Raw genomic sequence first — 24183 nt, forward strand, 5'->3', positions numbered from 1 at the left:
AGAAATTGCGATCGCTACATGTCACTTGGTAAATACCTAGTGCCATAAAAACAAGAAGAATAGATACAGCCTAAACATCCCAAGCATACATGCATACACAGTGAGATAGTGGGTACATGGCTCAAAAAAGTTTGCGTCAACTGCAGTTTTTAAGGCATCAGACCCCACCCCGGTAAAAACTTCTGATTAATGAACAAACACCAGAATTATTAAGATAAACAGCATTCCCAAAACTCTCGGGTATCAAAACGCACTTGAAACCACCACAAGCTAAAGAAAAATCTTAACCAGTCATAGAAGCTCTTTTCTCCTATTTTTGATTAAGTAAGAACTTCAACGATTCTATGCCCTTCATTTTTTTCAGTAATTTCAAATTTCAATGTCATTGCTTTCGCCCCAATTACAGACTACCCATAACAACTCTTTGTTAAGGTATGCAGCATCAACAGCTTCCTTCCAAGAGCAATAAAAATGATCGACTGTTTCCATCTCCGTAAATTTTTATTCCTTGCTATTTATTCCTTCGCATAAAGCCATCCTTGGGATGTTTTGGTCCGGTATCTTCTCAAGTAACCAAGGAAACATGGCATCGCCGAGCTTATCAAACAAGGAAATATCTTAGGCCAGTCCCGAAGGGAATTTTGTATTCTTGGACCGCCTTTAATGAATGGTGAATAGCTCTTGACGTAAATCAAAGTAATAGCTGAGAAAAATAAAACAAGACACGATGTGATGACAGTATCGTCCATCAAAAAATATTAGTCTTATCTCCACGTGCTCTGCAATAAAAGGTTTAATGCGTTTGGGGTAAATGAATTGGTGGTTCCGCTCAATTTTGGTGCTGACCCGGCTGATAATTTTGCAGGTTTTTTTTTATTATTCCTATTTTAAATTTATTTTAACTGTTCAGAAGCCAGTCTAACAACTTCGTGAACAAACTTCAGAAAAAAACAATACACTGCTGGTTTCGATTTCAATACGCCAATCATATGGTTAATAAAATAACCATATTGCTTGTTTGTGTGCTTGAGTATGGAAAATATTCTGAAATGTATTTTAGTATAGACTTAGTCATAATGACTTAAACAAAGTATTTCGCTTAGGATGAAAAAACATTACCTTTTTATGTTGCACCTTTTAGTTTAAAATATGGTCATAACAAGTTCAAAGGTGTACCAAGGCTTTTAAGCAGGGGCGTAATTTGTTATGGGGCAGGGTGGGAACTGTCCCTTTTAGACCCCGATTTGCTCCCAGACCCCAGTTTTCCCCCCAGCTGAAATTCATCAACAGAAACAGATCATTTTTTGTATATTATATATTCACCTTTATAGTACTAAATAGAACATTTATGGTACCAACTCTTCAGTTTTTACCGTTATTTTAACTTGATTTGGGAAAATTGGCTTTAAATTTGCCCCTCCCCAGGATTTTGACGAAATTACCCCACTGCTTTTAAGACTGGGGGAGGAATCATTGCAGGATGTAAGCTTTCGGTAAGGGTTAAGTTTTGAGGGCCATTTGATCATAACTTTTTTCGACATTTAATACAACACCATGTTTTATTCACATTACACTTTACAAGAGAAAAGGACTTAATACCTTTTTTCTCCGAAGAAGATTTTTTACATTCTGTCATATGGTGGGAAGCCTCCTGATGAAAATGAAGCTTCTGAATACGATCCCTACGATTGGCATCTACTTGCAGATACTTTCAAAAACAAGGCTTAAACTGTGTCAACCAAAAAAATTGGCCAATAAATTACTCAATCGACAAAAAGTGAAAGAAGAAGACGGCAACATAGCTCTAGTCACGGGCAACATAAATGTTTTGCAAAAGTCAAAAGATAAATTATATAGATTAGTATAATTAAAGATGGTCAGTTTTCTTTTTAGCCAGTAAAGTGGATATGGAATATTCCTTAGTTCTTGCACCACTGGAGGTGCAAAGCCAATCATGGCAACTAACGAACAAAAAGTGGCCCGCGAGAGACACACTGATCATTGACCCAGTTGCGCACAAAGTTTGTCTTAATGATTTTTTTTTCGAAAGTCCTTGATAAAAACTTTTTTAAATACTTTGCATATACACTACTACTAATACCACTACTAACAACTCACTACAGCACCAAGTCACCTGAGTCCAACACAGCCACACACGTTCCTCCTGTATCCTAATCTATTAACGCCTCCCTCTTTACATCCCCTCCCCCAAGAACTTCTCGTTTCTCTTAAATCATTCCTTAGGACATCCTCCTACCCAAACCGAGGACGGCGTGCTTTCCGTTCGGCCCTAGACGGTTGGCCAAAAATGACAATCTCAGGCAATCTATCATCCTTCATCCACAGAACGTGCTCCAGCCATCTCAACATTTCTCTCATTATAGCCCTAGAATGGGATTGAACCACACTTTTCGTACAGTCTACGCCTGAGATACGGCCAGTCAGTCAGGTACCCAAAAGAATTCACAAGCAATTTTTTCTGGAAAACACCTAGCAAATCTTCCTCCGTTTTTCGGAGCGCCCATGCTTCAGAACCAAAATTTACGACTGATATCACTGTAGCTTCCAAAATTCTAATCTTGATCGTACCACAGCTCATATGCCAATGCAGTTATAAAATAACTGAATGCTTTTGGTACAGAGCTCTGGACTTGGCACCTCCTCCAAGCCCGCGCTCCGACGTGTAGATCGTACTACAACACCATACAATACGCAGGAACGCAATTGTGTTTTGTTGCATACACAGCTTAGATACCAATACCAGTTTCCTGTTACCAATTAGATACCAATACCAGTTTCCTGTCTCCAGCCGCTAGCATCGCTACCGCGAACTGTGTTCCAAAAATAAATCGATTTTTATGGCACTTGGTATTAACCAAGTGACATATAGCAGTCGCCAATTCTGTCGGTCTGTCGGTCTGTCTGTCGGTCTGTCGGTCCCGGTTTTGCTACTTTAGGCACTTCCAGGTAAGCCTGGACGATGAAATTTGGCAAGCGCATCAGGGACCGAACCAGATTAAATTAGAAATAGTCGTTTTCCCGATTTGACCATCTGGGGGAGGAGTGGGGGCCCGGTTAATTCGCAAAAAATAGAAAAAATGAAGTATTTTTAACTTATCAGCGGGTGATTGGATCTTAATGAAATTTGATGTTTGGAATGATATTGTGTCTCAGAGCTCTTATTTTAAATCCCGACCGGATCTGATGACATTCGGGGGATTTGGAGGGGGGAAACCTAAAGTCCCGGTTTTGCTACTTTAGGCACTTCCAGGTAAGCTAGGACGATGAAATTTGGCAAGCTTATCAGGGACCGGACCAGATTAAATTAGAAATAGTCGTTTTCCCAATTTGACCATCTGGGGGGGAGTAGGGGCCGGTTAATTTGGAAAAATAGAAAAAATGAAGTATTTTTAACTTATGAGCGGGTGATTGGATCTTAATGAAATTTGATGTTTGGAATGATATTGTGTCTCAGAGCTCTTATTTTAAATCCCGACTGGGTCTGATGACATTGGGGGGCGTTGGAGGGGGGAAACCTAAAATCTTGGAAAACACTTAGAGTAGAGGGATGGGGATGAAACTTGATGAGAAAAATAAGCGCAAGTCCCAGATACAAGATTGACATAATCGGAATTGATTCGCTCTCTTTGGGGTAGTTGGGGGGGAGTAAGTCTTAAAAATTAGAAAATGAGGTATTTTCAACTTACGAACGGGTGATCGGATCTCAATGAAATTTGATGTTTAGAAGGATATCGTGTCTCAAAGCTCTTATTTTAAATCCTGACCGGATCTGGTGACATTGGGGGAAGTTTGGGGTGGGGAGACCTAAAATGATGGGAAACGCTTAGATTGGAGGGATTGGGATGAAACTTGGTTGGAAAAATAAGCAGAAGTCTTGCATACGTAATTTACATAATTGGAACGGATCCGCTCAATTGCGGGGGGGGAGTAATTCTGAAAAATATGAAAAATGACGTATTTTTAACTTACGAAGGAGTTATCGGATCTTCATGAAACTTCATATTTAGAAGGACCTCGTAACTCCGATATCTTATTTTAAATCTCAACCGGATCAAGCGTAATTGGGGGGTGTTTCCAGTTTCAGGATGAAACTGGATGGGAAGAATAGAAACCTGTCTAAGATACGTGACTGACATAACTGGACCGGATCTGCTCTCTTTGGTGGAATTGGGGGGGGGGTAATTTTGAAAATTGAGGTATTTGTAACTTACGAAAGGGTGACCAGATCTTAATGAAATTTGATATTTAGAAGGATCTTGTGCTTTAAAGTTCTAATTTCAAATTCTGACCAGATCCTGTGACATTCGGGGGAGTTGGAGGGGGGAACCGGAATTCTTGGAAAACATGAAAATTGGAGTATTTATATCTTACGAATAGATGATCGGATCGTAATGAAATGTGATTTTTAGAAGGAATTCATGTCTCAGAGCTCTTATTTCAAATCCCGACCAGATCTTTTGACATTGTGGGGAATTGGAGGGGGAAATCTTGGAAAAACACTTGGAGTGTAGGAATCGGGATGAAGCTTAGTAGATAGAATAAACAAATGTCCTTGATACTTGATTGACAGAATCGTACTGGATTCGCTCTCTTTGGGGGAGTTGGGGGGAGGGGTTCAGTGATTTGGCGAGTTTGGTGCTCCTGGACGTGCTAGGGCGATGAAAATTGGTAGGCGTGTCAAGGAGCTGCACAATTTGACTTGATAAAGTCGTTTTCCCAGATTCGACCATCTGGGGGGCAAAAGGGAGAGGAAAAATTAGAAAAAATTAGGTATTTATAACTTACGAGTGGGTGATCGGATCTTAATGAATTTTGATATTTAGAAGGACTTTGTGACTCAGAGCTCTTATTTTAAATCTTGATCGGCATTAAGCCTCTTATTTTCCTTTTTAAATCAATCTATTGATTCATAGAATTTTGTTAGAGCTCATACCATATGATCTCTTGGCTCTTAGCTCTTCTCGCCTCGTCACAAGTGCCATATGAGCTCTTAGCTCTTGTTCATAACTGTATATTGATATCTAAGCTGTGGTTCGTACGTTGCGCATACGGTCCAGTAAAAAAAAACGGTTTTGACCCGGCATTTGGGCACTGAAATGTTCAGAAAAATTTGCTTTATAACATAAAAAAAATCGGCCAAAATCGGTCGTGCAGAAAAACCCCTTTTTCAGGGAAAAGAAGGGAAAGACGGGTGGACCTCGAATTTATATTTCTGCAATATTTTCTGGATTGAAACGTCGTGTCCTATTATTTCGAGTCCTGGGAGACCGAAAATGACATCTGAATTGAAAAATTCCATCACTTACTACACCATTTCCACCCTAGGCGAGGTCAGAAGAGGTAAAACACCATTTGTGGCATTATAACAATATAATAAATAATTGAAAAAAAAAAACATGTCTCCCTGGACTTGAATTAACAGAAAATGACCTTTCAATTATGTATTTTTCTCGTTATGTGTTATATTATTATAATACCAGAAATGGTATTTTTATCCCTTCTGACCTCGCCTAGGGTGGAAATGGGGTACTAAGTGATCGAATATTATGTCATTTTTGGTCTTCCTGGAATTGAAATAATAGGAAATGGCATTTCAATTAGATATTTTCCTTAATTATGTATTGCATTATTAAAAACCACAAATGGTATATTTACCCCTTCTGGCCTTGCCTAGGATGGAAATGGGGTACAAAGTGATGGGATTTTTCAATTTTAATGTCATCTTCGGTCTCCCCAGACTTGAATTAATGGGAAACGACCTTTCAATCCAGAAAATATTGCAGAAATTTAAATCCAAATCCTCCCTTTTTTCCTCTCTTTTCCCCGAAAAAAGGGATATTTCTGCACGGCCGTTTTCGGCTGATTTTGAATATGTTATTAGGGATTTTTTGTTACATTTTGATGGTAGATACATTTCTGTTGCTGAAATGGCGATGTTTCGCCTTTTTTGGTAGTTTTACGAAAAAATCAATAAAACCTCGAATAAAATAAGGAAAATTTTAAAACTTATCTAAAAGGTCCATAGACATGGTGACTCATGAAACAAGATAGCTTTATTGACCTTAAGAAGAATATTCAGCAAAGGGTATGGATGACACCTATCCAGGTTGTCAGACACATTCTTGACAACGACAAAACTAGAAAAGAAGCTGATCTAGTAAATGCACCATTTTTCTGCTTTCGAGTGAAAAGCTCCATTTAATCAGGCAAGCTATGAGGCCGCAATTGAAGTTGGACTCAAATCCAAAAGAGCTCTAAATCTGTGACATTTCCTAGGTCCCAATGCCAAAATACTTGCTAAGAGCCTTAAACAGGAAAATTTACAGTCCCTATAAAAGAAGCATTTTCCCACGGTTCCGAAAGTCTTGCTATCCACTTTTACAGGCAATTTCTATTTGTGATTTTGATTAAGTTTGCTGTTTATTTTTGTATTTCGGGACTGAGACAGGCGAATGTCATGTCTAGCTCCTAGACTTTAATGGTTCTCCCATTGCTAAAGTAATTGGAGGTTTCCCTTTGCTCCTTTCTTAGTGGGAGGAGGTTAAAAAATCGGCCCAAGGCAAGAAAACAAACTTTTGGACAAAAAAAGATGCGGTGTTCTTTCTATAGCCGATCTATACTCCTTGAAAAGCTTATGAATGTATATTGCAGCGTTTTTACGAGATTTTTCATGAGGTGAGTCATTTTGATGCTAAATTCTTTGTTGTAGTATAAAGAAAAATTGGATGATGACCATGCTCACAAACAAGCTAAGTCCTGTTGTGTTCCAAATACAGCCTGGAGAAAAAAGCGGGCCCTGGCCCGCTTTTTAGGAACTTTTAGGAGAAAAAGTGGGGATCTTGGATCTTATTAAACAAAAACCATGCGAGGATCTTCAATTTGAAGGATTGAAGAGCCAATATTGGCAGGTGGCCCTCCAGTACTTCGTCCCTCTAAATCTAACCCTTTAAAAAATTGTAAACATATAGCACCTTGTTGGAAGAGGAATCACGGATTGATTTTTAATCTGTATGACTGGAAGACCAAAATGGGTTTGTGTTCTAACAAATACAATATACCCCATTTTTATGGCGCTTGGTATTTACCAAGTGACGTATATCGATCGTAATACTGTCGGTCTGTTTGTCCCGGTTTTGCTAGTTTAGGCACTTCCAGATAAGCTAGGACGATGAAATTTGGCAGGCGTATACAGGACCAGACCATATTAAATTAGAAATAGTCGTTTCTCCGATTCGAACATCTACGGGGAGCGAGGGGACGGTTAATTAAGAAATATTATAACAGATGAGGTATTTATAACTTATGAAAGGGTGATCGGATCTTAATGCAATTCGATATTTAGAAGCATATCGTGTCTCAGAGCTCTTATTTTGAATACCGACAGGAACCGGTGGCATTGGGGGGAGTTGGAGAATGAAACCTAAAATCTTGGAAAACGCTTAGAGAGGAGTGATCGGGATGAAACTTAGTGGGAAAAGTAAGCAAAAGTACTAGATTCGTAATTGACATAACCGCAACGGATCCACTCTCTTTGGGGGAGTTGGGGGGGGGGGTAATTCTGAAAAAATTAAAATAAATGAGATATTTTTTAAGCGACCGGATCTTAATGAAATTTCATATTTGAAAGGACCTTGTAACTCAGATCTCTTATTTTAAATACCGACCGGATCCAGTGTCATTGGAAGGAGTTAGGGGGAACCGAATATGTTGGAAAACGCTTAGAGTGGAGAGATCAGGATGATACTTGGTGGGAAGAATAAGACCAGTCGAAGATACGTGACTAACATAACCAGACCGGATCCGCTCTCTTTGGGGGAGTTGTGGGAGGGTAATTCGTAAAAAGTTAGAAAAGAGAGGTATTTGTAACTTACGAACGGGTGACCAGATCTTAATGAAATTTAATATTTAGAAGGATCATGTGCTTAAGAGCTCTTATTTTAAATCCCGACCAGATCCGGTGACATTGGGGGAGTTGGAGGGTGAACCCGGAAATCTTGAAGAACGTGAAAATTTTAGTATCTTTATCTTACGAATGGGTGATCGGATCTTAATGAAACTTGATATATAGAAAGATCTTATGTCTCAAATCCTCCATTTTCAATTCGAATCGGACCCGGGACATAGGGGGTTGGAGGAGAGGGGCAAAAGAAATCTTGGAAACCGGAAATCTTGGAAAACGCTTAGAGTGGAGAGATCGGGATAAAACTTGATGGGAAGAATAAACACAATTGACATAATTGGAACAGATCCGCTCTCTTTGGGGGAGTTGGGGGGATTTCCAGTGCTTTGGCGAGTCCGTTGCTTCTGGACGTGCTAGGACGATGAAAATTGGTAGGCGTGTCAGGGACCTGCATAAATTGACTTGATAACAGTCATTTCCTCGATTTGACCATCTGGGAGGCTGGAGGGAGAAGAAAAATTGAAAAAAATTAGGTATTTTTAACTTACGAATGGGTGATATGATCTTAATGAAATTTGATATTTAGAAGGACCTCGTGTCTCAGAGCTCTTATTTTAAATCCCGACCGTATTCGGCGATAATGGGGGAGTTCTAGGGGGAAAACGGAAAATCTTGGAAAAGGTTTAGAGTGAAGAAATCGGCATGAAACTTGGTGGGAATAATAAGCACAAGTCCTGGATACGTGATGGACATAACCAGACTGATTCCGCTCTCTTCGGGTGAGTTGGGGGAGGGTGTGTTAATTTGGAAAAATTAGAAAAATTGAGGCATTTTTAACTTACGAACAGGTGATCGGATCTCAATGAAATTGCTTTGGCGAGTTGACGTGCTAGGACGATGAAAATTGGTATGCGTGTCAGGGACCTGTACAAATTGACTCGATAAAGTCGTTTTCCCGATTCAACAATCTGGGGGACTGAAGGGAGAGGAAAAATTAGAAAAAAATCAGGTATTTTTAACTTAAGAGTGGGTGATTGGATCTTAATGAATTTCGGTATTTAGAAGGACCTCGTGTCTCAGAGCTCTTATTTTACATCCCGACAGGCATTAAGCCTCTGATTTTCCTTTTAAATCAATCTATTGATTCTTAGAATTTCACTAGAACTCATGCAATATGAGCTTTTGGCTCTTCCGACCTCGTCACAAGTGACATATGACCTCTTAGCTCTTGTTCATTTAAATTCTGACCATTATGAAAATCATGCATAGAAATACCCCCACCGTGTAAAATTTTCCCCGGAAAACTCTCCTCGTTTAACATAAATCCCCCCATCCCCACAGAAAATTCCTCCACACAGCAATCTTTGTTCTGAAAAAAAAAATGCAAAATTCCACATTTTTGAAAATAGGAGCTTGAAACTTTTACAATAAATGGTTCTCTGATATCCTGAATCTGACCAATATAATTTTATTAAGATTACTTGATTTTTGGGAGTTATCTCACTCTGTTTTCTAAAATCAGGCAAATTTTCTCATACTTGCGACTTTTGATGGGCAACATTAAACTTAATGAATTTTATACATTTAGAATCAGCGTAAAAATTCAATTCTTTTGATGCATCGACTGTTATCATAATTTCGATTTTAGAGTTCCGGTTACTACTGGGCCGAGTCGCTCCTTACTTACAATTTTTTAGCACTAACTGTTTGATAAGAAGCTTTTTTAAAACCTTTAAAACTTCAGCGTATCGAACGAGGAGTTGAGGAGAGTGCAGACTCCCTCATATATGGAATAATTTATGTTCGTTTCCAACAGAAACGAACAGAAATTTCTGTTCGTCTTGAACAAGACGAATTTCTGTTCGTCTTGAATTTCAGTTGAAAAAACTTTTTTTCTTTTATTGAATCACAATAGGAAACTTCACTGTGTACCACTAGGTTACTATCGTGTCATTTATGCAACTTTATTGCTATTTGCCAAAACAACTTCACAAATCGATGATTTTAAATCCAAAGGCTGTATTTTATAAGTGATATACAAGAAGCTTTTATTCAAGAGAGAAAAAACCGGTTCAGTATGTGATGAAGTTTACTGCCACATTTTATTATGAATACTCTTCAATAATAAATGGACCTACACTTGAACCATGCTTTATTGCGCCGTAAAACTTTTCCACAGAGGTTTTTACTGCTCTCTTTTTCCTTATACAACTCCTTCAGAAACATTTCTGTGAAGATAAAAATAAATCTCGTCCTCAAGTGTTCCTAATTTAGCAAGCAATCCTGTATTTTTAGCAAGGAATTGGATGCTATTAGAGGTTTCCAAAAGGGTATGGAGAAAGCTCAATCAGTTCTGGAATCGGTTGAAAAAATAAATCAAGTACTCGACAATTCCAATTTAGAATAAGTTCCTCTTCATCCAATGAGGTTGGAGATAAGTCACCGGGCAATCAAAATGGGTTGAAAACAGATCGTTTGCAATGTTAACAAAAGAGGTAAGAAACGGATTGTACACACCGTTCAACAAAAGGGGTCGTAGACAGAGCTTACACACAGTTGTCCGCAAGGGTCTGAAGAAGACCGTACATACTGCTGATCAAATGGGGCCAAACGCTGAGCGCAAGCACCGTAGATCAAAAGGGATCGGAGAAGATGTATTCACACAATTGACAAAAGTGGTTCAAAAACGGAGTAAACGTTCAGTTTCCCTAAGAACCTGGCAAATCAAATATCCGCACTATAAAGCAAAGAGACTTAAAGATGGTTCTTGTGAAAATAAATTCGTGACCCGCAGCCTCAGAAATTTTTCACAGAATTTTTGGGGAAAACCAGATACTATTAGCAAAATATGCAGTCAGTGAGCACATATTTGTCATTCGTACATATATCATGATAAAATGAAACTCCATTCGCAAGTATGAAGTTAGTTCCATAATTTATTACAGTTATGCTACAATCGCAACCATTCACACAATCGCAGATTCGAAGCGTCCGTACTGTTAATTAAAGGCCAGAAAAGCAGCCCCTGCTCTTTTTACCCAAGTGGGTTGGAAACGAGACGTAAGCAAATTTAACTCTCACCATAAAAGGCTCAGTGGCATCTAACACAAAGGAACGTATAAAACTAACTCTTTCTTGGTTTAGCATAATCTCAAAATATTCTGCCCATCTCTCTTTAACTCATTCCTTATCACTAATTGTGGCCCCATCCCTACCTTTAACAGGGACAAGTCCGGATTGACTGTGCCCTCTCAATTTATTAACATGCCAGTACAGTAGTTTACTATCATACCGTCTAGCTATATCTCCCGTATTCTCGGCAATTTTATCCATGGCCTCCACTTCATAACTCCTAAGTTCGTATTTTAATCCTTTCTCCACTCTCTTTAAATTCCTTTTGCTTTCATATGATCTATCACTCAGATAATTCTTGTACAAGATCCTATGAAAGTTCTTAAGCCAAACTGGCCAGACATGACAACATACAACAGAGATAAAACTCGGCACAAAAACCTCAAACGAGACTGCGGCCAGTAGAGAGAAAAGACTAAAATAACGCGGATATTTTGCCCGTATCTAAACTAGGCATCCTCAGCACAAGATAAAAAGAAAAAACACTAAACTAAAAACAAATAAAACCACCACCAATAATAATAAATACAATTGTCACTACAGATCCAGGTAGTCAAACAGTTCGTGGTAACGAACTGTAGTAAGGAGCGACCCGACTCAATAGTAAACGAAACTCTAAAAAACAGAATTTTGATGCTAAAAGATACATCAAAAGAATCAGATTTTCATGTTGATTTTAAATATATATAAGTTTCATCAAATTTAGTCTTTGTCATCAAAAGTTACGAGCCTGAGACAATTTGCCTTATTTTGGAAAATAGGGGAAAACACGCCCTAAAAGTCATAGAATACTAACGAATCTTAACCTAGGCCCCCTTCCACGCTCATTTTTTTCCCAAAGTCAACGGATCAAAATTTTGAGACAGCCATTTTGCTCCGCATAGTCGAAAACCATAACAGCTATGTCTTTGGGGATGACTTACTCCCCCACAGTCCCTGGGTGAGGGGCTGCAAGTTACAAAGTTTGACCAGTATTTACGTACAGTAATGGTTACTGGGAAGTGTACAGACATTTTCAGAGGGATTTTTTTTTGGTTTGGGGGATGGGGTTGAGGGGAGGGGGCTATGTGGGAGGACCTTTCCTTGGAGAAATATGCCATGGGGGAAGATAAATTCAATGAAAAGGGCGCAGGATTTTCTAGCATTACTATAAAAAAAAACAATAAAAAAATAAACATGAAAAAGTATTTTCACTTGAAAGTAAGGAGTAGCATTAAGACATAAAACGAACAAACATTATTACACATATGAGGGGTTCTAAAAATACTTTAGCATAAAGAGGGAGGTATTTAGGAGGAGATAAATACCTCACTCTTTATGCTAAAGTATTTTTAGTAATTATAACTATTTATTCTTCGGCCTTTCTGATTCAGAGGTCATTCTTAAAAAATTGGGACAAAACTTAAGATTTAGAGTAAAGAGCGAGGTATTAACGAGGGGATAAACCCCCTCATATACATAATAAAAATATAAGAATATAAAAGTTTGTTACGTAAGTTAATTCTTAAGTTACGAATATTTTTTACTAATAAAAACGTTCGTTAAAAATTAAAAGTTCTAGTTGCCTTTTTAAGTAACCGAAAAATGGGAGGACAACTAGGCCTCCTTCCCCACCCCTTATTTCTCAAAATCGTCTTGATCAAAACTAAGAGAAAGCCATTTCGCCAAAAAAAGAATTAATATGCAAATTTTGTTTTAATACTTTATGTGCGGAGAACCAAAATCAAACATGCATTAATTCAAAAACGTTCAGAAATTAAATAAAAAAAAATAGTTTTTTAACTGAAAGTAAGGAGCGACATTAAAACTTAAAACGAACAGAAATTACTCCATGTATGAAACGGGTTGTCCCCTCCGCAATCCCTCGCTCTTTACACCAAGTCCGACACCATCAGATTTAGCGTATCAGAAAACCCTACTGTTGAAGTTTCGAGCTCCTATCTGCAAAAATGTGGAACTTTGTATTTTTTGCCAGAAGAAAAATAACGGATGCGTGTTCATTTTTTTACTTTTATTTTTTTCAGGGGTGATCGTATCAACACAGTGGTCCTAGAATATCGCAAGGGGGCTCATTTGGACGGAAATTAAAAGCTCTAGTGCCCTATTTAATTTACCCAAAAAATTGGAGGACAACTAGGCCCCCTCCCACACTCATTTTTTCTCAAAATCACCTGGTCAAAATTTTGAGAAAGCCATTTTGTTCAGCATAGTCGAAAAATCTAATAAATATATCTTTGAGGATGACTTAATCCCCCACAGCCCCCAGGGGAACGACTGCAAGTTGTAAACTTTGCCCATTATTTACATTGTTGCTCCACATCCTATCCTTGGTCACTTTACACATATAGATATGTTTTACAGCCTTGGTCTCGCTCATTGAATATCCAGAATTGCTGATTACGCATCTGAGATTGATTATGAAAAATTGATGTCTAGATCCCAAACACTTTGGGGGAAACTTAGGACTAGAGGATGCAGAGAATGCTGGGGAGATTTGTCAAGCAATGTTTTTGGGAATTTTTTCCCAAAAGAAAAATTTTTGGGAATCAAGCAGTTCGTGGCAACGAACTGTAAGTAAGGAGCGACACGGCCCAATAGTAACCGAAATTTTAAAACAAGGAATTTTGACACCAGTAAATACATAAAAAGAATCGGATTTTTATGTTGATTTCAAATATATAAGTTTCAAAAATTTTAGTCTTCCCCGTCAAAAATTACGAGCCTGAGAATATTTACCTTATTTTCAAAAAAAGGGGAAACATCCCCTAAAAGTCATAGAATGTCACTTTATGAACATCACACCATCAGATTCAGCGTATGAGAGAACCCTACAGTAGAGGTTTCAAGCTCCTATTCGCGAAAATGTAGAATTTTGTATTTTTGCCAGAAGAAAAATAACGGATGTGTGTTTATTTATTTGCATTTTTTCTTACCAGAGGTGATCGTATCGACCCAGTGGTCCTAGAATATCGCGAGAGGGCTCATTTGAACGGAAATTAAAAGTTCTAGCGGCCTTTTTCAGTGACCAAAAAAATTGGAGGGCAACTAGGCCCCCTCCCACGCTTACGTTTTTTCAGAATCACCCGATTAAAATTTTGAGATAACCATTTTGTTCAGCATAGTCAAAAAATCTCATAAGCCATTTTGTTCTAGTAAGCCGAAATTGGAGGGCAACTAGGCCCCCTTCCACACTTATTTTTTTCCCACCGTCACCCAATCAGATTTTTGAGAGGCATTTTGTTCAGCATAGTCGAAAAATCTAATAAATATGTCTTTGTGGAAGACTTAATCCCGCACAGCACCCGGTGGAAGGGCTGCAAGTTGTGAACTTTGCCCATTGTTTACATTTAGTATTGGTTATTGGGAAGTACACAGAGGTAATAATTTTGAACTAAAAGGGAATAGTTATGGGCATCAAGTCATGGTTAATTGTAAAAAAAAAAAAAACAGATAGTCCAATTGAGTGAGAAGAAAAACTTTGAGAGGATCTTTCCATGGAGGAACTTTTCATGGGGGAAGGGACATTTCTATGAAGGGGACGCCGGATTTTCCAGTATTATTTAAAAAACGATCAGAAATTAAAAAAAAACAAGTATTTTCAGCTGAAGCTCTTTGCGCTAAAATCTTTATTTTTGTACTTGCAAAAGAGCTATTTATTCTGATTAAACGGGCTTTGTGATTCAGGGGTCACTCTTAAAGAATTGGTGCAAAATCCGAACTTGAGCGCAAAGAGCGAGGTATTGACTAAGGGGCGAAGCCCCTCATATACGTAATAATATCTGTTCGTTTTATGTTTTAATGTTAGTCCTTAATTTCAGTTGAAAAAACTTGTTTTTCTTATTTAATATATATATATAAGTGACGGTAACTCTTACTTGGTTTCTCACCCTAAAATGAGAGGGACACTTTTTGAAATGTTTCAGGGCCATGCTACACTTCTGCCCAGAGCGTCCTAACAAGTTGGACAAGCAAATTTTCACGAACAATGAGCTGATTCGGTTTTGATTTTCGTCACATTTGTGACTTTAGGTCCGACGCTAAATAATAAAGATATAAAAAGAATGCTAGCACATATCTATTAAGTCGAGAAGATAATTTTTAAAGAGTTTGGTTAATAAAAGTGATGTTGGTGATGATTTACTGCAGTGATGATTCATTAATTTTAGTTGTTGATTTGGTGCTGAGTTATTTTTCAGAATTGTAGTAATAATAACAATAATTTGGATATACTGGAGAGTAAACCGGTAAACTACTGAAGAGTTTAACAATTACCTGAACCATGATTTTAATTGCTATGTAAGCAATAGTCTTTTCATGATTGATAATAGTAAGTATGTGATCAATTGTGCTATGAAGCATCAAAGAATATTTGGTAATATAGTGAATGTGTTGTATTTAAACTGTCAGGGACTCATCTTTAAGTTTCTTTGTTGAACTGATTCAAAGTGGCAATTTATGCGTTTTAGCTCTGACTGGGACATGGCTGAGGGATCACAAGGCTTCGTTATTAAATCTTGACGGTATTGAATTGGCTCTGCAGCACAGGAAGGTACACCAATATGGTGGAACTGCGGCTTAGGTAAGGCCTGATATTCAAGTAAATTTTGAAATGATTTTTGAGGCTTTGATTCTAGAGATATAAGTGAACAGAGAATGTTTTATTATTTGTATTGTGTATAGACCACCCTCCGGTAGTTTCAAGACTTTTACGTGTTGCCTTGAAGAGCAGTTATAAAAATTACCAAAAAATGCGCATGTATGTTATGCTGAAGGGAGCTTTAACATCTACCTGACGCAAATTCAGCGTAATTAAATATCTACTGCATTTTGCAATTTGATGATGTCCTATGGGTTGTATGCAGCTATTAACATACCGACTAGGATTACAAGGGTAAGGACTTCAGCAACTTTACTTGATAACTGGTTCACTAATCACCAGGTGAGAGACCCTAAAGTGCTAGTTAATGATGTTTCAGATCATTATGGAGTCATCGCGTCCCATGAATTAGTCGAAAGCCTTAGACCTGGGAAGCAAAAATCATGGAAAAAGAAGTCTGGTACTTAACTACCTTACATTTTTAAGATTTAAAAACCTGCTGGAGGAAAAGTAGTTAACAATAAATAATGAGAATCTTGACATTAAGGAAGAGTTTCGGAAATGTTATGATTTTATTTTAAATATTTCAATACAGCGTCTATTCAGGAGAAGATAAGTAGTAGAATTGTTAATCTCGTTAAACCGTGAATTAGTAGCTCTCTTCCTAAATGTATAGAGAAGCGTCACACGCTTTGTAAGAAGACTGTAAAGGGAACTTATATAGAATAGAGACCTTACTCTATGTATCACAATTTTTTAAATAACAGTTTGAAAATAGTTAAAAAAAAGATTATCCTAAAGAGGAGTTAGTGAGCTGAGGGAAGTCCTACAAAAACATGGGAGGGTGATTACTGAGGTGACAAAAAGAAAAATATAAGGTTCCCAAATTCAATTAGCCTGAATCAGATAATCGACCATTTCACCGAAAAAGGGACCAGGAATGATAGTAGGGCCAGAATGGGAAAACATTTGAAAGATATCTACCAGAAGATGCCGACGTCTCGTTATACCTCAAAATAGTGACCATGATGGAGTTAAAGGAAGTGCTTGTGCTGTTTGGTAATTCTGAAGCCGGTATTGATCGTTTTCCATTAAAAGCTGTTAAATTTGTTTTTAGTTCGATTCAGTCAGATTTTTTTTGTTTTTGATTAATCACTGTTTTCAGAAATGTATGCTTCCTGATCGTCTTAAACGCGGAAAGATTATTCCTTTACTTAAAAGTGGTGGTTGGTCCAACCCTCGTAATTATAGACCAGATTCATTACTATCAGTGTTTTTAGTTTTTTGTAGGAGACTGGCAAGTTTTTTGGACACCCGAAATTTTTCCTATGAAAACCAATTCAAATTTCGTAAAAAATAGGTCAACAGAGCAATCGCTTTTGTTACTCACAATAACAATAAATGATTCATTAGACGTTAATATAAAAGTTGCTTCTCTGTTCTAAGATATTGTGAAAGTATTTAATTGTGTTAACCACAGACTACTGCTTGGGAAGTTGGTAAGTGCTGGTGTTCGCGGCCAGGCATGGGGATTCATTCAATCTTTTCTCACTGGTAGAATGCAGTGTGTGGCCATTAATGATGAAATTTCAGGGTTTAGGGAAGTGAAACATGGAGTGCCACAATGATCTTCTCTCGGCCCGTTATTTTTCCTTTTATATATTAATGATTTCTGTAATGATGATGATGATCTAGACGTTGAACTGCCTTATAGACAGATTAGAAGTGAAATTTCAGTTATGAAAATTCTGGCTATGCTGGCAGATGACACACAATTCACAGTTGCAGCCAAGACTGAAAATCAGCTAATGTGGACACTGAAAGAAGGTCCAAGTCAAATTCAAATTTGGCTAGAGGCCAAAAGATTAGTGATTAATCTTGGTAAGTCATCAGTCGTTGTTTATAGTCTTTCCAAGAATTATTATCCAGGATTCATTGTTTAATTTTAGGTGACATTTTTTCTCACAGGAATGCTGAGCTTAAGTACTTAGGAGTGTATATAGATGAAACGGTGTCTTTTAAAATACATATTGAGGTTATTAATGCTAAGATTCTCCGTAATGTTGGAATGTGGCGGAAGTTGAAAAATATGTTTCCAGATGTGATTATTCGTACGCTTTATTTCTCTCTTGTAGATCCTTATCTTTTTTATTGTTGTACTGTTAGGTCAAATTCATTTTCTCTCCCCCTTTCTCCCTCATCATGTGCTGCTCTTTCCCCCTCCCATGTGCTGTAAAATTTTCTCCCCCCCCCCTCATCATGTGCTGCTCTCTCCCCCTCCCATGTGCTGCCCTCATGTGCTGCAAAATTATCTTTCCCCCACCCCCTCATCATGTGCTGCAAAATCCAGCTTTGCATATTAAAGTCCTCTCCGCAGTCACGTTTCAGTCAGAGAAATTTATGAAAAAGTTAGAGCTACGTTTCAGCTAGGAAAGGAGGTCCACAACTATTCAAAAAGACAAACTCAGAACGTCCTAACACCTTTTGCTCCGTCGATGTCATCCATCTTTTTTTTTAGGCATGTTGGATCTAAATGTTAGTCAGATGTGCCCGAAGATATTAAACATATTAAGGTATTATTGGAGGTTGTGTTTCGAGTTAAAGACTTTGTTTTAGTATCTATGGGTAAAGGATTAGTCTCGTGTTATAAAATGTAGATGGCCAAAGAGTTAATGAGTATTGGTTAATTATTACTAATTAAGGCTAGTAAAATTATGTACATTAAAAATTTAAAATAAAGTTATTATGAGAGTTGACCCTAGAACAGACTTCAACGAGGTTTCTAAGGACAGATTTGTTAGTTGAAATCTATAGTATTTGTTATTTTTTTGTCAAGTAGTTATTCTGTTTTTTGTTTGTTTGTGTTAATAAACTCCTCTCTCTCTCTCTCTTTCGCAAGTCCAATTATACTCACCAAATATTCTAGAGTTTTATCAATATCTAGAATTGATTTTACTCCGCTACAGATTACAGTAATTGACGTCCTTCCAAGTTCTGTAAGATCTGCACTAATATCAAAGCTTGAATTAACGCCACGATGGACTCCACCAATTCCTCCTGAAACAATAATGACTTAATTTATAATAAAAAGGCCTATCCAAGATAAACAAAAGCATATTTATTCTTGTATACACATATATTGAAATCGAATTAGACCTTAGAAGTGTACATTCCACCTTATCAACTAAAACTTAAGGCCTCCCGTCAATACTTAAAAGAAATAAAATTCCTCTTATTTCAGAAATTGAGGTTACTATGCTTAGGAACTTTTTTTGATTCGGTAATAGTTTCATCAAATATATAGTAAATTATTTTTTAAAAACTATAACGCATAAAAGAAATTGGAGCAATACAATTTGGTCTGCCTTTAGATATCCTGTTTCCTGTTATTAGTGCTTTCAGTGACTTCCTTTCAAAGCCCTTGTCTGTTATTTTAATGAGATTACTGAGTCTAGCTCTTATTGACCTGAGAAAATTGGAGATCGTTGAAACACGACTTGATGCAGAATAAATTATACTCAACCTTTAATTTCAATTATGTTGTGCATTTTAGCATGTTTTCCCTTTAAAGAAAGACGGAAGTCTGTTGATCGCGACCCACTTCTTTAAAAAGATTTGATGTTACTCTTCCCTAGCAAGAACCACAGCTCAGAGATAAATCGTACAAATGCGTCAAGTTCTGCCCGTGTCGATGCGGATGGTCTCTCTTAGGTTGTCATTATAGCAAGGGGTCTATTGGTGGATTAGGGAAAATTACAGCCTAAATTTTTTACCCCCATTCCCCCGATTTTTAAAACAAATGTTTTTTTAGTATTTTATTCAAAACTACCTTTTTTATTATTTCCAAAAAAATAAGATCGAAAAAAGGGAGAGACAATCCACTTCTACTTCCAATAACCTTGTTTTTCTCATTGACTCAATTGGGAAAATTCTCGAAAAACAAATTTGATTTCCATTGACCTTCATAAAGCATTTGACCTTGTTAACCACAATATTTTAGTTGAAAAACTTATAACTGATTTTAGTATTGGTTCTTTCTTGGTTAAATTGGATGCCCCTTTTTTATCAAATAGATCACTTGGTAGTCAAATATCAGAACCATTATTCCAGTCCCTTCCCTGTCCACAATGGAACCTCCGAAGGCACTCTCCTAGGTTCCCTCCTTTTTCTGTTATGATAAATAGCCGCGCTATGGAATTTCCCGACAGATAGAGATTTTTGGATGACCTAACGGTTGTTCAGACCTGCTACAGAAACTTGGTAAGCAGCCCTAAAAGCATCCTCAATAATATTGCAGATGACGCTGCGGAGTTAAAACATGAGAGTAACCCCCTTTAAATGTATGATAATGCCAATATGTTTCCTTAAGACTTCAATCCCACTCCTTTCCCTCAACCCTATCCCCACAAAAATTTCTGCGTCTTCCTTTAAATTACTTGGGGTTACAATTTCCTCTAATTTAAAGTCGGATACCCACGTTAAAGATATCGTCCATAGAGCTAATGTGCCCATGTCTCTCCTTAAGCTTTTGAATAAATTTAATGTCCCCCATCCCATTCTTTAAAGATTTATACTTCCTTTGCCCGCCCACATCTGAATATGCTTGTCCAGTTAGGCATCCTGGCATCTCCCGTGATGAATCAGAAAAAATTGAATCCATTGAAAAAAGAGCCCTGAGAAGAATTTTTAATGAAGCCAAGGTACCATAGTCGCTCCTTCCAAAAAAGGCCAAGCTGGAAACTCTTGAGCACAGAGGAGGAACGTTGTGCCTCCATTTTGTAAGAAAAAAAAAATATGCAATAATAAACCTTCCCACGGAAAACATTTTCCTTCAAAGACTTCCTCTACCCAGAAACCACCCGCCACGTACTGTTTCTGAACACGTTCCTATCGTATAGGAACCGTTCCTAATCTAAAGGTTATATCATAGTACCGTTCCTATCAAAAGGTATGAAAAAACCTTTATCCCCTTAGTTACTGATAAAATAAACCGCTAGTTTTCATTTTTTTCGGTACTGGTGATACCCAAGTTTTATGTTCGTTTGATCCTTTGTTCCTTCCGCCTTTTTATATGTTTTCTTTAAACCTTTTTAACGTTAATCTTATTTCAACCTCTTTTAGTTTTTTTTTTTAGTTTTTGCTGTTTTACCTTTCTGACGTTTTGCCACTTAATATTTTTGATGAGTGATTGGCTTTGAAATTCTGATATTGTTTTTTTTTTTTTTTTTTTTGCATTGTTTTTGCCAGTTTTTTAGTGGTTGTGCTATTTTATGATTTTTTTTTTTGTTTTATGACTCCAAAAATCGGCCCTTCGGGCTCGTGATAAAATTTTTTTGAAATCAATATTTTATCTTATATAGAAAGCAAGATTGAAACCAACATTAACAACAAAATAATAACTATATCAAAACAAGCTATGGAAAATAATGTTATGGAGCAATGCTAAATTTCAAAGTTAAATATAGTTCAGCTTCTAATTTCCCCTCCTTCCCTCATCTAAGACTAATTAAATAAAGTAATATTACTTGCTATTAAACATTAAATGAATGCTGTTCTAACTGGATACTTCCTTGCTCTGTCGACTGCTACAATGTTTGTTGTTAAATATTTAATACGTTGAATAGCCTGACTTTGTAGATCTAGATAATCAGCTAAGAAAAGGAAAATGAGGCAGAATTTTCGTTTTCTATTCCAGCCGTGATGAATGAAAACCCAGGAACATTGTCATTAGGTTCATTGTCAGGTAATGATGTCTAACAATCATTTGGAAAGGAATAGTAATTAATTTTTTAATTGATAGAACCTTACCTCTTAGTAAAACCTGAAGAATGACAAGATTAAGATTGGACTGGGATATACTCATATATTTTTGACAATTTTTAAAAACCGAGAAAACTTATTTGCATGAAAACTTTTAGTGTTAGGTTGAACCTTCACGGAAAAAATAACTTAAAACTGTCAAAAAAATTACTCTACAAGATAAAAAAAATGCTTTACGCGGAAATATTGAAATGATGTTTTTCCTAAAAGCATTCAACCAACTTTTAGCCTTTTAAAAGGTTTCTGATAGTAAACTTTTACTTTGGATCTATTTTTAATTTAACCGTTTTAATTTGAAAAGTGTCATGCAAAATATTGAAAATATTTGAACCCGCTGTATCTGTTTGGAGCACGACAAATAATTCGCTCTGTATCTGTTAATTATCCCAATCAGCCCCCCCCCCCAAAAAAAAGTGCTGAAACATTCAATTACAGTCCAAGAATGTTTCCCTAGCAAATGCTATAACACTAGTATCTGTTCGATTCAAACATTATTCTACATTTCCAACTTTTCACTCATATTGGGAAGCAGAATTATGCCATTAGGACCAGGTTTAAATTTCAAATCAAATATCATATTAAATCCCCAGAAGATAGAAGTTCCAACTAGTATTTCTAAACAAAAATGTTCTCTTCTCGGAATAGCTTTAGAGACTAGGTATTGTTTGCTCATTGTTTTCGTATGAGCTTTATCTTACTAATTAGAAAAGTTCAGCTTTCCAAGAAAGGTCAAAGGGTTGGAGAGCATAATATTAATCAGTCAAAACTATCAAACCAAAAAAAAAAATACTCCGATGAAATGGTGGAACATTTCTTCTTGGAAGCTAAAAATATTTATTAACACCTAGGACAATCCTACTGCATCCTGTATCCTGCTGGGACAATCCTAGGGGTCTTATTGGCAATCAGGTCCCAGGGGTATTAATTAAAGCTTTAAACATCTTCATTCAGTAAAAAATAAAAATTAAAAGGGTAAAAAAAAAGCAAAGAAGGTAATGAAAAAGTTTCACCGGTATTAGAGAGGTACACTTAAATTAGGAAAGTAAACCTGAAAAATAACGTGATGCATTATAGCAAAACAAAAGAGACTAATTATGCCAAAATTAAAGCATCAAATTATACTGAATAAACCGTAAAACTGACGTTCTCTGATGTGTCCAGGAAAATTGTCTTGTGATCTCAAGAGAAATGCACACGGTACAGGATTCTATTAAAATTTTAATCTCTATTGGTTAATTTGATGTTCCATAATGAATTTTTTAGCATAGCACTAATTTCTTTCGTTGTCAGTGTTGTTCAGTCCCATGGTCTGTGGATCAATACTGGTCAGCAGACCCTTGGAAAATTTGCTTTTCTGGACGATACTGGCCCATCTCATAGCCTTGCGAAGGAAATATGGTGATGAAGTTTTAATTTTGTTTAAGAAATGAAATCAGAATAGAGCATAAGGAGTGATTCCTTCAAAACAGTCGATAGCAATACTGTGTCCAAATCATGGATAAAATATTTTTTTTTCATTATGTAAAGGCTAATGCAAGAAATATATCGTTTTTTGCCATAAGTTCAAAAAGTGAAAGTGGAGATAGTTCTCGTTTTCTGATCTTTCATGTTATTCAGCAATATGTGCATTAATAACCAAACAGCGACGTCTGAAGGATATTACTGCCGTTATTTATCTCCCTAAGAAATGAAAAAGATACTGTAACCAGGTATCCATTTTCAAATTGAAGCAGATCTTACATTTACCATAAACATTTTTATTAACTGGAGTAAAAAAAAAGATAAGGTTTTGTTTGCTTGGTTTCAGGTATTCTGAAACATATTTTCCTATTTTTGCCGGTCTGTGGGTTTAAAAAAAAATTTGAAGAACGTGGCTTTAGATTAAAAAGTTGTAGAGGAACTACCTGAAAACACCCCACAAGTAATTTCTGGACACCACATATTTTGTAGCAACTGATAAAAAAGATTTACATATCATCGGTTATTTTAATTTTGAATGGTAATAGAAGATGATTCATTATTAGATACCGCTGCATTATATTGACTTTTAGTTAACAAAGCTTATCATAGCAGCAAGAAAAAATCACTCCCAAGACAGCAGTTAAACACAATCCCCTTCCTTGAACTAACAGTCGGAGCCTAACAGTCGGAGGTGACCTGAATTAAATGCATGTAACAAAGAACTCATTACCAGCGTGTAAACGTAGTACAGTAGTACCGGTTCTGTTACAACTCAGAGGTCGTTGCACAACAAAGTACATTTGGAAAGTACATTTGGAAAGTACATTTTTTGTTGGTACAATACAAATCTCCCCGTATATTTTGGTTTTACTTCCTCCTTTCTTGCTCGGATATCTGTACAAGCTTCAGTTTATAGAAATTTTCCTTTTAGTTACGCCAATTTTTAACCTGCTGTTCAGACTGCAATAAATTGTCCTATAGCGGTAAAATCTCAGTTGGAAAACTGATACAATTCACTTGAAAGCATTGGCAATGCTGCTGTTCACAGTTTACTTTACTTACACCAGCCTAACTTAATCCAGTGACTTAGTCAGCTAAGGACATCGATGGCGAAGGGTGAGCTTGGATGAATGAATTAAAAAACAAGTTTTCAAATTTGACTACTGACCCCACTTGGGAATTAAAACATTATTCCCCCAGCAGTGGCCGGATTGTTTTTGATATATATGACGCATTCAAAATTACAAAAGAA

The 24183-nt window shown here is 36.8% G+C and overlaps 1 protein-coding gene across 4 annotated transcripts in view; it reads right to left on the bottom strand.

Annotated features, from left to right (window-relative positions):
- The window catches only part of LOC136032096 (uncharacterized), a 438713-nt gene that overhangs the window by 342279 nt on the left and 72251 nt on the right, over window positions 1-24183 (bottom strand). For all 4 annotated transcript variants that reach the window (XM_065712239.1, XM_065712241.1, XM_065712240.1 and 1 more), the window contains exon 5: window positions 18565-18707. In XM_065712239.1, the coding sequence (XP_065568311.1) occupies window positions 18565-18707 (143 nt within the window). The remainder of the gene's footprint in view (window positions 1-18564; window positions 18708-24183) is intronic.

This window comes from Artemia franciscana, chromosome 10 (genome assembly GCF_032884065.1).
Source record: "Artemia franciscana chromosome 10, ASM3288406v1, whole genome shotgun sequence".
Classification (NCBI taxonomy): Eukaryota; Metazoa; Arthropoda; class Branchiopoda; order Anostraca; family Artemiidae; genus Artemia; species Artemia franciscana.